At 48.5% G+C, this 16883-nt stretch overlaps 1 protein-coding gene across 1 annotated transcript in view; it reads right to left on the bottom strand.

Annotated features, from left to right (window-relative positions):
* Window positions 1-15699: 15699 nt before the first annotated feature.
* LOC144782448 (sodium- and chloride-dependent creatine transporter 1-like) overlaps window positions 15700-16883 on the bottom strand; it is a 338796-nt gene continuing 337612 nt past the window's right edge. Inside the window, exon 14 of the mRNA XM_078661813.1 lies at window positions 15700-16417. Coding sequence (XP_078517939.1) covers window positions 16274-16417 — 144 coding nt within the window. The 3' untranslated portion in view covers window positions 15700-16273. The remainder of the gene's footprint in view (window positions 16418-16883) is intronic.

The raw sequence follows: 16883 nt of genomic DNA on the forward strand, positions 1-16883 counted from the left end.
GTCTTTTTAGGGGGCGAAACAGATCCAGAAGGTGGAGGAGCCTTTTACCCAGGAGACAAGCCATAGCCCTTGGAGGGCTGAGCTTTCCTCAACACCTTAGCCCCAGTGGAAGATGAATCTTCCTCAGCCTTCCTCTTCCTTGAAGTTGTAGATGACCCTGAAGCCACACTTCCTACCTCAGAAAAAACTTTGTCTTGGTACTTTAACTTCTGCAGCCACAGAAGAAGGCGTCCTTCCCTGTCCCTGATGGTTTTCTGAGGGAAGGTCCTGCAGATTTTACAGTCTTTCACCTCATGATCAGGATAAAGGCAATAAATGCATTTTTTGTGGGGGTCCTCTTTAAAAAGCCAGAGCTTCCCACAAGAATCACAAGGCCTGAAGAGAGATTTCTTAGTAGATGACATCCTGGATGAAGAAATTCAGTCAGAACAATGAAGTACTGAGCAGAGCTCAGGGAGACTCCCTTCACACAACGTGCGGTAAAAAATCTGAGAGCCTGAGCCTCTGAGGAGAACATTCTAAGTGGGTGCTGACGCCTGATTGGCTGTAGTTTGGTCTATACAAAATGACTAGGATAGTCACGAGTGTGGAAGTTTTTTACACTGTAGCTTAGGGCTACTTTACTTCCTGGTTGGTTATTTCCAAGATTTTGGTTTCTTATAGGCATATTATTGCTTTTTTATGTACCGTGGGACTCCCACTCCGACGACGGGGAATGATTCAGGCATGTGAATCTATGAAGTACACCCCAATACTGGAGAATACTTACTTCTGTAGTAGGGGATCTCTGTGTATAGTCATAATCTAGTGAATAGTCCCGCCCATGTGCGTGGACCCCGGAGCAATCAAAAATAATCTCTTAAAGTGTCAAAAAATGCAGAAATGCATAGACACTTAAGAGAGAATTTAAAGACAGATAATGCAGCCTAAAAGGCTACACTGTCCAGTACTTCATCTAGAAATTCCACCATAAAATCCACAAAACAGCAAAAGCCTGTACAGATTTCCATTGCTTTAACAGCAAACTCCCTCAGGAATGATAGAGAGAAGAACCTGGACAGACAAGCCCCATAGGCTGCCATTATGTGGCTCAGAACAGGATACTGTGCCTTTAAGAGAATCTTCCAGAACCTTCTCTCAGTATCCCAGAATGCATAGCAGGTCCAACTTACTTTCAGTTCTTTTTTCCGGCTCCTGCGAGCAGGACCCTGGAGCATTGAGCTCTCCCTTTTCAAGGGTTTTGTTGGTGTTTTTTCACTAAATTCGATTTTGTGTACTTTTAAAGTACTTTGGTGACTTTCTTCTTGGTTTTCTGCACTCTTGTGTAGTATACTTGTAAAGCGCACAGCTGCCCCAGCAACGGGGCGTCCCGGCGCTGTATAACTCTGGGGAACCCGTCCTGGCTTTCCCTGTGGGATGGTCCCTTGCTGGGAGTCCCCAAGGTGGAGCCAGGCATCCCCGGAATTGGTGGGGCCGTTGTGGAGATTAGGCAAGCTAATGCCCAGAGTTGCCGAGTGGAACCCCTGATTAGAGTAAGCACCGAAGCGAGAATTATCAAGTCCGCTGACCAAGGTCCACGACCCTGCCGCGTCGGGAATTGAACCCTGGTCCCGGGCTGACTTCTGCTCTCAGGCCTGCTGCCTCTAACCAGTGAGCCACACTACTCCATTACTCTCCACTACTCTTTATTGTCCATAATGCCTGCATTATTTGACAAATGTCCTGAGTGCTCCAGGAAGAAGGCCAAGTCGGACCCCATGAGGTGTGTATCCTCTGCCTTCCCTCTTCCCACATCCCAGAGGAGTGTGTGATCTGTAGAGGCTTCTCTGGCAGGACCCTGAAGGACAGGAGGAAGATCAGACTTCAGGGACTTGAAGAAAGAAGATTGAAGGCTCAAGGTGGGTCTGGAGGGGCTTCTGCTGCCCATGCTGAGGCCTCTGGGGGGCTCCCCAGGGGCAGGAAGTCCAGCAAGCGTCCAAGGTCTCCGTCTGGGTCAGTTGCTATGACCACGACGTCGAGAGGAAGGTCCACGGCCAGTTCCCGGTCTCCCCAGGGCTCTGGGTTGAGAAAACGTCGCCCGTCGACGTCGAGGGACGTTTACAGGCCGCCGTCGAACCCGGCGTCGATTTCCTCGTCGTCGCCGTCGGCGTCGAGTGGACGGCATTGGAGGGCCCGGCGTCGGCGCTCGCCGTCGAGGCGACACCGCCGTTCGCCGTCAAAGGCGAGGACATCGTCGTCGTCGAGGGGATCCTCGTCGTCGAGGTCGCCGTCGTCGAGGGGATCCTCGTCGTCGAGGTCGCCGGCGAGACGGAAGAGGTCTCCGGCGCTGAAGAAGTCGACCTCGAGGCAATCGAAGAGGTCGACGTCGAGGCGATCGAAGAGGTCGACGTCGAGGCGATCGAAGAGGTCGTCGTCGAGGCGGTCGAGGTCGCCGTCGAGGCGTCATCGCCCGTCGTCGAGGTTTAGAGGTTCGTCCATCTGGTCGGGGTCGACGTCGAGGCATAGAAGCCGGTCGACGCCGAGGAGTGTGAAACGGTCGACGCCGAAGGGCCGCTCGCCGTCGAAGGAATCACGGTCGACGTCTGAGCACCGGTCTTCGACGTCAGGAGGTCATAAGGACAGGCCCAGGACTGTGGGGGGCTCCCCTCAGTCAGGACAGGATGGTGGCTCGCCGGGAACGGCGTACTCGGAGGTGTATACCCCGAAGAAGCCTGCTGCACCGCCTTCTCTTCCTCCTTTGCCTAGGGGTCCTCCTCCGAGGGCTTCGACCCCTCCTCCATTGCCTCCTCTACCTGCTCCGCAGGCCCCGGTGCCGGGTGCTCCTCCTCCCCCGGTTCCACCGAGATCGGTGTCGATGCCCAGACTTCCGACACCTCCGAAGAAGACTCCTAAGTCGGAGGTTCCTCCTAAGCCCAAGACGTCCGACCCGGGGAGGCCGGCGGAGCGTCCCAGACCCAAGAGATCGAGGTCACGCTCTGGGAGAAGGGACAGATCTAGGAGTGGACACGGATCCTCCTCGAGATCCAGACATCGCCATAGGAGGCATAGGTCCAGGTCCCGTTCTGCCTCTGGGACCCGTTCCTACTCACCTACGTTGTCGGATTCACCGGAGACGAGGGTGTCCCCGATTGATGACATTGGCACGTTCCAGGAGGTTCTCCTGCGAGGGGCGGCGAAGTTGGGGATCAAGGTTACGGCCCCTACGCCCTCAGCTTCTGTGATATTTGAGATGTTGCATACGAAACACCTGTCTCGCCCCCTACTGCCTTTGGTGCCAGGACTGGTTGAGCCGGCTGAACAGCTCTTCCTTACGCCGGCGGTGGTGAAAGCTGCCCCTTCCAGGCTCGTCAAGAAATACAGGGCTCCGGAGTCGGACCCGGCTTTCTTGCGGAAGGACCCGGTACCGGATTCGGTGATCGTGACGGCGGCCCGGAAACTACATGCCACCTCTCCGGCCTCCACTGTGCCTCCGGATAAGGAGAGCCGCTGGATTGACTCTGCTGGACGGAAGGCGTGTGGGGCGTCCTCCACGACGATGAAGGCCTCCAGTGACTCGGCGTTGTTGGGACGATACGACCGTGCACTGTGGGACTCCATGGAACAGTTTGCGGACCTCGTTCCGCGCGACAGGAAAGAGGACTTCATGGAGATCGTCCAGGAGGGGATGCTGGTTTCGAACCAGGCCATCAGCGCCGCGGCGGATATCTCCCTGCTGGCCGCACATGGATACTGCCACGGTATCAATCAGAGACGCCATGCTTGGCTCCGGCTGACGTCGCTCAAGCCTGAAGCGCAACAACGAGTGGCAAATCTGCCGTTTTCCGGCGACACCCTCTTCGGGAAACACGCAGATGACGAAATGGCCAGGATGAAGGCCGAGGCTGAAACCCTGACGGCTGTGGGCTTGGAGAAGCCCAAAGAAAAGAAACCCTACCGCCAGTTCCAACGACGGTTCGGGTCGCAGGGTCGAGGAAGGGGACAGTCTTCTGGTCAACATCAGCAGCAGCAACAACAGCAGCAGTACAGAAGGCCCTTCCAGAAACGTCAGAGGGGTAGAGGTGGACAGCAGTCCTCTACCGCGAACAAGGGCCCGGCTGGGTCTCGACCCTGAGCGGTTACTTCCCCTTCGTCCGTTACCCGCTCCGGTGGGGGGAAGCGTTCAATTTTTTCTGGCAGAGTGGAGAAAAATTACTCAGGACAGGTGGGTGCTGAATATTGTTTGCAATGGATACAGTCTTCGTTTCATCAGCCCCCCTCCATCGATCCCTCCGGTCAGCTCGCAGTTTCAACTGCGCGAGCTCCAGGCGGAGGCAGACATTCTTCTAAGAAAAAGGGCGATAGAAGAGGTACCTCTGTCTCAACGAGGAAGAGGTCTGTACTCCCGGTTCTTTCTGGTGCGCAAGAAGGACAAGAACGAGTTCAGGCCCATTCTGGAGTTGCGACAGGCAAACAAATGGATTCGCAGAGAAAAGTTTCGCATGCTGTCGTTGCATCAGATTTATCCTCAGCTGCAGCGGGGAGACTGGCTTTGTGCCATAGACCTACAGGATGCGTACTTCCATGTGCCCATTGCACACAAACACAGGAAGTTCCTGCGATTTCAAGTCGGCACCAATCACTATCAGTACACGGTACTTCCGTTTGGGCTGAAATCTGCACCCCGGACGTTCTCGAAGTGCATGGCAGTGGTAGCGGCACACCTGAGGAAGAACAAGGTGTTTGTCTACCCATACCTGGACGATTGGTTGATCAAGGCCTCCTCCTTCTCGGAAGCTCAAGCACACTTCCAGAAGACGTGCGTTCTCTTGAACAAGCTGGGGTTGCACATCAACATGTCCAAGTCTGTCCCGACTCCGGTCCAGTGCATCCAGTACTTGGGAGCCTCCATCGATACGCTGTCGGCAAGCGTGTCTCCTTCGGAAGAGCGACGTTTATCACTCCTTCGGAAGGCTCTGGCTCTCATGTCCACTCCATCCACGACAGTGAGGACGGTGTCTTCTCTGCTGGGATCGATGGCCTCTTGCATCTTCCTGACACCACATGCGCGGCTGCACATGAGACCGCTGCAGGAGTGCTTGGAAGATCAGTGGGACCAGAGGAGAGGCTCTTGGGACGACAAGATACGACTGTCTCTACATGCTCTTCAGTCTCTGAAGTGGTGGTGTTCAGCGGAGAATCTCCTCAGAGGGGTTCCCTTCCACAAGGACATTCCCACTCAGACTATCGTGACGGATGCTTCTCTCCTGGGATGGGGAGCGCACTCCGGAGACCTGCAGATTCAAGGGACGTGGTCCCCGACGGAGTCCACGTACCATATCAATTTCCTGGAACTCAGGGCTGTTCACTTGGCGCTGAAGGCTTTTCAACCGTCCTTCTGGACCGACTCTCTGCTTGTGCAAACGGACAATACGACCACGATGTATTACCTCAACAAGCAGGGGGGCTCGAGATCACGCACTCTGTCTCAGGAGGCGCAGGCGATCTGGCATTGGCTTCTGGCTCGAGGACTCTCGATAACGGCCACTCATCTGCCAGGTGTGCAGAATGTTCAGGCAGACGAGCTGAGCAGACTGATTCAGGAAAACCACGAATGGGTCATAAACGACGAAGTACTAGGAGAAGTCTTCGCAAGGTGGGGAACTCCAGACGTAGATCTGTTCGCCACCGACGAAAACAGCAAATGCCGAGACTTCGCCTCCAGGTACTACCAGCCGGGGACGCTGGGGAACGCGTTATGGATCAACTGGTCGAACAGCTTTCTGTATGCTTTTCCACCCATTCCCCTGATTCCAGCGGTTCTCATCAAGCTCTCCCAATCCAGGGCGAAGATGATTCTGATTGCCCCGGAATGGCCCAGACAGTGGTGGTTCACGGACCTGCTTCACCGGTCTCTCCTTCCTCACATGAAGCTGCCGTGCAGGCCGGACCTTCTCACGAAGTTCGGGGGGCGGATGGTGCACCCCAACCTCTCGTCTTTGAGTTTGGCGGCATGGCTCCTGAAATAGTGCAATATGGCCATTTGAATCTCCCAGAGGATTGTATGGACATACTGAAGGAGGCTAAGCGACCTTCCACTAGGACTTCTTATGCTTACAAGTGGAAGAGGTTTTGCATCTGGTGCAAGTCTAAAAACTACGACCCTACGACATGCAAGGAAGATGTCGTCCTTCCATATCTGCTACATCTGGCGCAGTCTGGCCTTAATTTCCATTCCATTAAGGTTCATCTGGCTGCTTTGACTGCCTACAGGAAATGCCCTTCACAGACTTCCTTCTTCCAGATCCCTGTGATCAAAGATTTTCTGGAAGGCTTGAAGAAAGTATTCCCTCCTGTCAGGCTTCCTTCGCCTTCATGGGACTTGAATGTGGTTCTGTCCAGGTTGATGAAGGAGCCTTTTGAACCTATTCATAAGGCTTCGTTGCAGCACCTGTCCTGGAAGGCGGCGTTCCACGTGGCCATTACATCGGCCCGCAGGGTGAGTGAAATTCAGGCGTTGTGTTGCCAAGAACCTTATACTGTATTTCATGCTGCTAAGGTTGTTATGCGTACTCACCCTAAGTTTCTTCCCAAGGTTGTTTCTGATTTTCATATCAACCAGACTATAACTTTACCTACGTTCTTTCAGAATCCTTCATCTCCAGCGGAAAGGTCTTTGCATTCCCTGGATGTTAGGAGGGTGCTGAAATTGTATCTGGATAAAACCAGTGATATTCGTAGGTCAGACCAATTGTTTATCAATTATGGATCAGTCAGGACGGGTCTTGCGACCTCTAAGCAGTCTATCTCTAGGTGGATTGTGTCCTGCATACAGCTGTGTTACCAAAAAGCTAATAAGACCTTAGGAGGTAAGCCTAAGGCTCATTCCACCAGGGGCAAGGCTGCCACGACAGCATTGCTCCGTAATGTTCCGGTTGCAGAAATCTGCAAGGCGGCCACTTGGAAGTCGGTTCATACCTTTGCTAAGCATTACTGCCTGGACACTGATGCTCGGGCAGATGCTCAGGCTTCACTGCGAAATCTGTTCGCACAATAGTGGTGTTGATTCTCTTTTCTCCACCGCCGCTTTGGTGTGGGGATGGGCTTGCCATTCTATTCACTAGATTATGACTATACACAGAGATCCCCTACTACAGAAGGAGTAGTTTCTGTCCTGTAACTCCAGTTCTGTAGTAGGGGTATCTCTGTTATAGTCATAAGCGCCCTCCCGCCTCCCCGGTGGAGAGAGACATATTCCTTTAAGGAATGCTACAGGTCTGGCGTGCTACGCCTTCAAAAAGAACTGAAAGTAAGTTGGACCTGCTATGCATTCTGGGATACTGAGAGAAGGTTCTGGAAGATTCTCTTAAAGGCACAGTATCCTGTTCTGAGCCACATGATGGCAGCCTATGGGGCTTGTCTGTCCAGGTTCTTCTCTCTATCATTCCTGAGGGAGTTTGCTGTTAAAGCAATGGAAATCTGTACAGGCTTTTGCTGTTTTGTGGATTTTATGGTGGAATTTCTAGTTGAAGTACTGGACAGTGTAGCCTTTTAGGCTGCATTATCTGTCTTTAAATTCTCTCTTAAGTGTCTATGCATTTCTGCATTTTTTGACACTTTAAGAGATTATTTTTGATTGCTCCGGGGTCCACGCACATGGGCGGGACTATTCACTAGATTATGACTATAACAGAGATACCCCTACTACAGAACTGGAGTTACAGGACAGAAACTACTCCATCTTGAAGACAACTTCAGTAAACTCCTTGAGCGGGACAAATGATGACAGTATTTAGTATCCGATACAGGGCATTGTGCTGAAAATTGTATAGACTAGGTTCTCCAACGAGCAGCTTTGGGGCTACTGTAGCTCTCCGGCTACTTATGGGTAACTCCCCTATATGCAGCTCAACCTAGTGAATGAAAAGCTTTCGTTTGATTGAATTAGGTATGTTTCCAAAACAGAAAAGGATGTATTTGAAAGTACAAGGTGTGTGTGTTTTCAGAACTGATAAGCGGATATTTGTACAAATAACAGAATTAAGGCTAAGATGTAAGTGGGAACTCGTGCAGCTTTGGGGAGATGTATTACTGATGTTCTTTCCTAGGTACCAGACGGCATCGTGTATATGACTACTATGGCATGTAGAGGCACTTGAACTGTTAAAGCTTTTCTTTCAGGCATTCTTGCTGGTGATCTTGCCAAATGCACTGTGAAGGTCACGGATTGTAATCTTGAACGCAATGGGCCAATGGAATCTCGTCTCAAGTGGTCTCTGGTGTAACACTGATCATTTGCGCTAGTAGCTCTAGATGATTTTCAATGAAAATAAGTAGCTCTTATTATAGAAAAGGTTGGAGATCCCTGGTATAGACAACATCAACAGAAAGCCAACTAGCCAGCAGTAGGAAATATCAAAGTACTGAGAGCTAGGTTGACACTTTAAGATATCGTATGGAGAGGCAGGAAAGAGCAGTCAATGATTGGTTAATGTCCATGAGCCATCTCCTCACATTTGCAGGCTGTGTCCCTGTTAAAAGCACACAGGGAAGGTAAAGGTTGCTGTAAAATGACAGTACCCTCGCTACCCGAGTTCCATGTACATGTAAAGTGTTCAGGCAATGTTGTATCAGGATGTTTTCCTCACTGAGGAAGGCAAGTAGGTGCAAGTGCTGAGATCTGTGTACTTGTGCAAGGCTTCAATGGTAGTACTACATGGATGTGTGACTGCATTTTTTTGGAGGGGTGCATCGATACCCTTGTTTAACCTACAGTATGCATATATGAAGTATATTGGTTTACCTGAACCTTCTCATGCAATACCTGTTATCAGGTGGCTTAGGGAACAAATACATGCACGGTACGGGCCTGTGTTAGACCTCATGGTCACAGGTTCAAATCCCGGCAGGTCCACTCTGCCTTTCATCCTTCTGAGGTAGATACAATGAGTACCATTGAGTTGGGATACAGTAAACATCTGTTATTTAGCACCCTTCTGGGTGAACCTGAGCTTTACAAATACATGTTATCAACCTGTGTTTTAGAGGTACACGCATATCCATTCATCTTAGTACACTGGATAAATAACTCCAGACCAATCAGAAGCTGCTTTTCTATAACACTTTTATTGCCATATTCACTCGCTTCTTACAGTCAGTTTATCCATAGAAAATATGAACTACAGAAAATATCTGTCATTGTTACACTTCAGAGGTGAATACTGAACTGGAGAGGTAAAGGGACAGGTCCAGAAGAGCAAAGAGACAAGAGGAGAGTTTGGGAAAAAGCTCTGGCAAAGCAGCCTCCAAAGAGGGGAAGCAGGGAGACGTTTGGCACAAGTTAACACTAAAACACTACACAACACTGTGGGCATATCCTATGGTGCTTTGTTACAGAGGATGGTTCTATGGCTTGCTGTGCAGATCCCGCACACGGACAATGCAGAGAGTGCTTCACGAACCCCATTAGCAGACAAATACAAAAACATTTAGATATGAAATCAATGTTGTGCATCTTGCTCAGTGCTGCAGAAGGTGAGAGGGAGCATGTGTGCATCCCAGTTTTTTCACCGAAGTGAACGCATGCGTTTGGAGTCTAACATGCCATTATATACAGGCCAGGTTCTGATGATTAGGTACTGGTGGATGTTTATTTGTGCACAAAATCTGCAGTAGCCAGTTCAACCCACACAAACTGAAGATCCCACCAGCAGGTCCTAAGATTTAGATGGGGCCCATGACTCAACGATTATCCAATTATCTTCCTCTCAATGGAACTTGCACCATAATAAATTTAGGCCAAGAGCTGAGAAATATATATGGAGAATGTGCTCTGCACAGAACCCTTAAAACATTGGGATTAGATGTGTAAGTGATTTGTCTAAGTGCTTAGGTAATTTCTGGGCACAGAAGTGCATGTATATGGGATGGTAAATCTCTAAATGTATCACTTTATAATTAACTAGCAGCCTGTCCCGACGTTGTCCGGGTATGAAATAGAATGTGTGTATTTGGCAAGGGCAATTTATTTTAAAATCTCGCGGTAGACAACATTTTTTGTTTCATTACAATAGGGACGGAGAAAGCCCAGCTTCAGCCCTGGTTGATGTTAGCAGGCGCGTGTAATTGGTGTAGTGATCCGCCGCCTGAGCCCGGCTACAGCCCTGGTTAATGTTAGCAAGCGCGTGTAATGTTGTTGAATGAGAGAGTTATCAGTCGCGGGTAAATCCGTTTAATGAGAGAGTTGAGTGACAGCGAGTAGGAGAGGCTGCAGTAATTATCCCCGCAGACACGCTCATTTGCGTGTTCCCTCGCTTGAGGCCCAGATGCAGGCCTGTTTGATGTTAGCAGGCGTGTGTTCCCCCACTTGAGGCCAAGCTGCAGCCCTGGTTGATGTTATCAGGCGCGTGTAATTAGTGTACTGATCCGCCGCCTGAACCCGGCTAGAGCCCTGGCTGATGGTAGCAGGCGCGTGTAATTTCATTGAATGAGAGAGTTCAGTAACAGCGCGCAGGAGAGGCTGCAGTAACGTTAATTACCAGGCCTCCAGGTGAACGTGTTTGTCACGCCCCCAGCACACGGCCACAGCAGACAATCTTCTGATTAATGTATGACCCACATGGCATGAAGGGCGGAACGTAGCACACGCCCCCAGCGTTTCTCACGCCCCCAGCGTGCCCCTTGATGCGGCGCAATTGCGTTCACGTGGCATGAAGGCCGGACACACGCCCCCAGCGTTTCTCACGCCTCCTGTGTGCCCCTTGATGCGGCTAAATTGCGTTCACATGGCATGAAGGCCGGACACACGCCCCCAGCGTGTGTCACGCCCCCAGCGTGCCCCTTGATGCTGCGCAGCAATGTAATTGGCACTTGTATGTACGACTCACATGGCATGAAGGACGGACACACGCCCCCAGCGTTAGTCACGCCCCCAGTGTTTGTCACGCCCCCAGCACACGCCCACGATGTGATGGCCGTACCACACGCCCCCAGCGTTAGTCACGCCCCCAGCCCACAGCACAACAAAGACACGCCCACAAGGGACTACTTTGCTGGCACGGTTCTTTTACCTTTTAAATGTATACAGGAGTTGGCCTAACGGCTAAGGCGCTCGACCTCGGACCTGGGGATCTGGGTTCGAGTCTTGGTAATGACGCAAAACATCCTGTGATTCTGGGCAAATCACTTAATCTCCCCGTGCCTAACAAAAATGAATGTGTGTCCTCATGTAATGTAACTGGTGCTATGTAAAGCGCTCCGATACCTGATTCCGTTCGGGTCAAGTTGGCGCTATATAAAACTCTGCAAAAAAAAAATACAAAAATAAACAATGGTGGCCGTCTGCATAGCCTATGTCCTTCTGCTGCAACTGCCCTTTCCAACGCTGTATTGGGTGTTGTGATTGGTGCTGTGGTTACTGAGATTACCCGCCTCAAAGGATTGGGCTCTCTCTTTATAATATTAGTATGGACATGGATAGGCTCACTATGCTGTTTCCAGTAAATTGACCGCTTTAATGCTAGGATTATAAACTGCATCAAAGAGACGCCTGTTGCAGAACGTCTATGCTCTAGTAAAACTAAAACTCAATAACGTGTAGCAGTGACCATCATGGAAAGTTACTTCTTTATAGATAGATCCTAAACTAGGATATTGGTTTATGACACATAGGGACTCTACAAGCGCTACCATTTTAACATTACATGTAGAGGAGCTGTAGACCTCTTGCAATGCTCAGATTGGTTATTCTTATAATGTCTAAATACACTAAGTTACTGGAATCTAAGAATGTAGTGATTGATAGTAAAAAACAGTTTATAATCATGGATCTTTCATCAGCCTGGGAAGGGTGGCAGCTTTCCGCCTGTTATTCTCCTAAATTCTCACATCAGGTTTGATTGGATCTTGTCAAGACACCAGAAGCCGGTTTTCACCTAGAACCATAATTTTCTTTGTTTTTTCAAATCAAATGGCACTTGGAAAGCAAGCGGCTACTCATATAGAGTGTCCCAGTGCTACAAGTTATTTGACCACTGACCCCGCAAACAAGAATTAAAAGGCACAACTAAATAGCCAAGTTTTCAAGCTACTCTTAAAAGAAACAACATCCTTGGTAGCATAAAGGTGGGAGGGGTATTCCAGGCTGCAGCAGCCGACACAGGAGAGGAGTAGCCTCCGCATTTCTTCCTGTTCGTCTTAGGCACCACCGCCAGCAATGCATCAGCAGAACGTAAAGGATGATAGTGAGGTAGTCTCTTAGATAGTCGGGTCATAAGAATGACCTATGAGACATAAGTGGCAGCATAGGTTCTATTGAGGTGTACCCTCTCAACTGAAGTGGGAGTTCTGGGCAGAATACAAAACGAATGCACTGCTACCAGTCCACATTACATCAGTCACAATTCTTCATCTGGATCCCTCTGACATAGGGTAGCTAGAGAAGCTGTAGTGTGCAACTTTCAGGAATTAACAACAGCCACAGATGTTCAGATGGATCGCTTTTCTCTACAATAGGAGCTGTCCAAGAAATTCTGGTCCGACACTGTCCAGAGTTTATCAGCAGATGTGTCAGTGGTGAAACACCCTCTCCTTGGTGAACATTACTAGGCAATGATGAGGTCTTTCATTAGTTTCTGAGAGTGAACGGAACAGTTTCAGGAGAATATGGGTAACCTACTAAGAGTACTAGAGATGGTAGGGAGCGAAAAGAAGGCACCGAGTGTTGATTGATCAAGCAAAGAATATGTAAATAAGTCTTCATGTTCGATGACCAAATTCATTCTTTTGTGGGTGACGATTGTGATGCTTCTTCCTTCCAGTTGGAGAAGAGGCCGGTTCAAGCATATCGACCCTAAACTCTCCAGATGTCAGGAATAAATCTGATAATATACATACTGAAATCCTAGGACTCTGGTTCAAGCAGGTACAACTCCTTATCATGACAAGTGCTTGCCTATGATGATCACAGAGGAGTAAGTGGGTTGAGCCTTCCAAGACTCCGCGCTAGCAAATGCCCTCCTGCTGGTAAAGAAAGACACTGGCTTGCCTGCTGCACCAGACACACCTGAAAGCAGATGCTTCAGGCCAATGTCTCGTGCACCATTAATCAATCTTCCTCAGTGATCACACATGCGGAGTCAGCCTAGGGCTGTCAACTTTGCAGTCAACTGTGTCCTGTCTATCAAAAGAATAATGCCTTTTCTTTGGTCCTTTATCCGCCTTTTACAAGGTCTGACAGTGCCAGGATGTCAGGAAATATCCCAATATAGAAACAGTCAGAGGCGGCAGTCGTACAGCGTGGCTTGTAGCTGCCCAGATCTCTGTACTGGGGTGAATGTATGACATTGTTCTGCATTCTGTCCATCAATTGTTGTTTTTGCAGCTGCCTTGTGGCAAAACGTCCAAATACTTAAAAAAACATTTTTAATGTCAACTTGAAAAGAGTCCAATACCGACAGAGCTCTAACAGTGAAGAGACAATGTCGAAGAAATGAAACAGCGGATTTTTCAGGGTATGCCATTCACGATAGAACCCTTGCCTGCAGCCCCATAGGCTGACCTGCAGTGGAAATGGAAGGCTTCAGGGAGGTAACAGGATAGGTATCTATATTCAATAGCTCATTACTTTAAAAAAAAAAACTGCATCTCATATAAAGTGTGTATATTAAGTCTAGTTAGAATGCTAAAAAATGTTTTATAGGGTTCAAATCTAATAGAAATATTTCCAGTACTAAGTCAACACCCTATCTACACTATGTTGATTTTCTGGGGAATTGCTCCGTCTAGTTCCCGTCTTTGGATTGACTCCACCACAGTCCTATCTGTCTAACGTAGTGTTACAAAGACTGCCGCGTAGGGGTCAGTCTACGCGCGGCTGCCCATACATACTTCAGGAGACTATGTGAGCTCTCAAATAATTAATTAGAAAAAAGTGATAAAGTCGAATGTCTCAGGGGTCCAATCATTGAGAAAACTACAGAGGTAAGCATTTTAGCACCGACTGATGGCAGCAAACCTGCTGGGAGTGCTCAGATCAGGAAATATGTGGTTTGAATGGCAGAAGCCGCCATTTTAGGCAGTTGGAAGCGTCACCTCATCCAATTGGAGGATTTTACAGGACAAGCACAGACCTGCCAACTCACTTGGCTTCACCATAGTTCACGCAATTTCATCTCTTTTCACACTGTCACACAGTAAGGAGCCAAAAATCACACAGTGGCAGAAAATCCGAGCTGGAAACTACTGCACAGAGTGGCTTGTATTTGGGAGCAGTAAGCAGCTGATTTCTATTAAGAGGTCTGACAGACCCAAGGGCAGCGGCAACAGCCTCAACGACCCTTTCCCTTTTCTTTTAGAGGGGGTGAAGGGTTTGATGAGATATAGTGTGTCTCTTGAGTAGCTCTCGGCATAAGGCCACGCCCCCTCCAAGGCTCCACCCCCTCAAATGGTGAAATGAATGTGTACGTTGGCAGGGATGCAAGCATCTGATTGGGCAAACATTAGTTAGCCTGCTTGGGTGGAACTGCCTTCAAATGGAAGAAAGCACTCAGGGACACATGCCTGCTTTCCACCCATGACCACCAAAGAAGGATGTATACCCGCTCTTCACCACTATTTTTGGCTTAAATTACTATTTCATTTTCTTGAAACCCCATTTTAATGTCATTCTTACGACACAAACTGGGAGATCAGAATAAGGCATTTTAATTACATTAATAGTTATACTAATGATTCCAAACGGAAGTGCGAGTTTGTAGGTTACTAATCAGGAAGTGGGCACCACAACACAACTACAGTATTGTAGTAACTGTGCACTTGCAAGCCGTACAATAATGCCTCTGCATTATATAGCCGATACATGCTGTTGCCAAGCACAAAGGAGGTGCTCCTGTTAATGTACTCCAAAAGAGTTAATACTGTCCAGATTCAAGTGTTCCCTCACCTGTAGGCTACACGCAGACCGCCAACGCTGGACTAAAACCAAGGCACTGTCTTACCAGCTTCTCAGGAGCAAAACAAGCTTCCAGACAATCTCAGTGGTCCACTCTCTGAATGATGGTTCAAGCAGGAATTCTCTCAGGCCTCACCTGGAGCCAAGAGCGAACCCACCCTGATCTAGTCTCATCCGTCCCACAGCATGATACAGCTACACATATGAGGAGACATGGATTGATGAACTACTGCACACATTTACATCATCGCCCTCCATCACACCTCTCCTTCCTACAGCTGTGCTTTTTTGTTAATTTGCAGTGATTTAAATCACAGTTCCTAAAGTTTATTTTTTTAAAATGTGTGTTGTGTTTTTATAAGCAGAAAATGCTTCCAAGATATGTCACTCAGGTCCTCACTCGGACAGTACCATCCTCCTTGGAGAACAGGTGTCTTTTGGGCAGCTGATGCTGTGAGTGGAGAGTCAATTCTACGTTTTTATTACAGCAAAATTAAACAAACAGAAAGAAAAAAAATTCTGTTTTGCGGAAGCCCTATGCAATATTATTATTGATTATTATTGAATTTTGTACCGCGCACGGTTACCCTAGGGCATCCCAGCGCTTAAAGAAACCAAGAGCAGGCTTACTAATAGGAAACAGATGGCTTCTCATTTAGGAAGAGGGGTCAAAACATTACTTAAAATGGGTGATTTCAACTATTATTTTGGATGCAGAGGGGATTTTGAGAAATGTACTAAGTTAGAAGGCTGGAACTATTGTCTTGGATATGTGGGTGGACCTATTTTTGTAAACATATAATTTGTTCAGCAAGGTCATTAACACTATGAGCCACTTGTAGGCATACTATACTCCTGAGCTAGGCACAGAGGCAGACTGGCCTATGGGAGAAGTCAAAAGACTGATTTTCTCACTGGCCGTACCTCTTAAGTTTTGAAGAGAAGAAGTAGTGTCATGTCAGATGGGACTATGAAACACCCGGAAAATGGGGCAGACTCAGGTACCGCCTTACTAGTGCAACTTTGCCCATCGCTCGTGACACCCGAGGTAAATGAAACTATTGGGAAATCACAAGATTTCCACATAGGCTTATGGCCTATGCCAAAAGAGTGGAAGTTCTCTGCTCATACAAATTATAGATCTCAAACTGGCCCATTTAACGAACTAAATAAAAAGGCTCGATTAGTTTGTCCCAATGGGTGCTGCACAACCTCCTCCCTGCATGGAACGGGATCTAGGCCCATGCACAATTCTGAGCTTTCATACTGAAACGGAATCACAAACTGGCACAATTAAAGTCATGGAAGGCTTGCAGAAGCAATGGCTTGGTTAAAGCCCTGAACATCTTAGATCACGGTCTCGAAGAGAGTGGTTTTCTCGCTGCTGACTGCGATGAGGGTGTCCGGTGGAAGCAGCTTGGTCTCTGCCTCAGGGGTCAGGTACTCCAGGTGATGGTGACCCCAGACCGGCGTAGTGAGGTGCTGCCAGCGCTGAAAGAAGGGAGAAAAGGGACCGTTGTTAGTTCCATTTTAACAAAAACATTTCCTAGAATTCATTTTCAACTTGGGAACCAATTCCTTTGATGGGCAACTCTTTTCCTTGTCATGTGGTTCAGTTAGGACCAGGGAGAAACACTGCCATTTTACATGTACGTTTCTTAAGTTGCTTTCTCTTTGACATGTTTGATTGCGTGACAGTGCAGAATTAGTTTCTCTGAAGCCACATGGCTTACGAAACCATTTTGTAAGTTCACTATCACAACACCTTGAAAATTTGGTACAAGGCCTCGACACACTCTGTGCAAATGTTTGTTATTTTCATCCATGAGGAGTGGCATTGCTATCAAAAGAGGCAATAAAGGTCAGCTCAGCTGGAGCATCAACACGGTATAAACGCACATATCTCCATGCTAAAATCAGAGGACCACTCTATTGTTACGAGGTCGCAGCTGTGCCA

The sequence above is a fragment of the Lissotriton helveticus genome, chromosome 9, assembly GCF_964261635.1.
Source record: "Lissotriton helveticus chromosome 9, aLisHel1.1, whole genome shotgun sequence".
Classification (NCBI taxonomy): domain Eukaryota; kingdom Metazoa; phylum Chordata; class Amphibia; order Caudata; family Salamandridae; genus Lissotriton; species Lissotriton helveticus.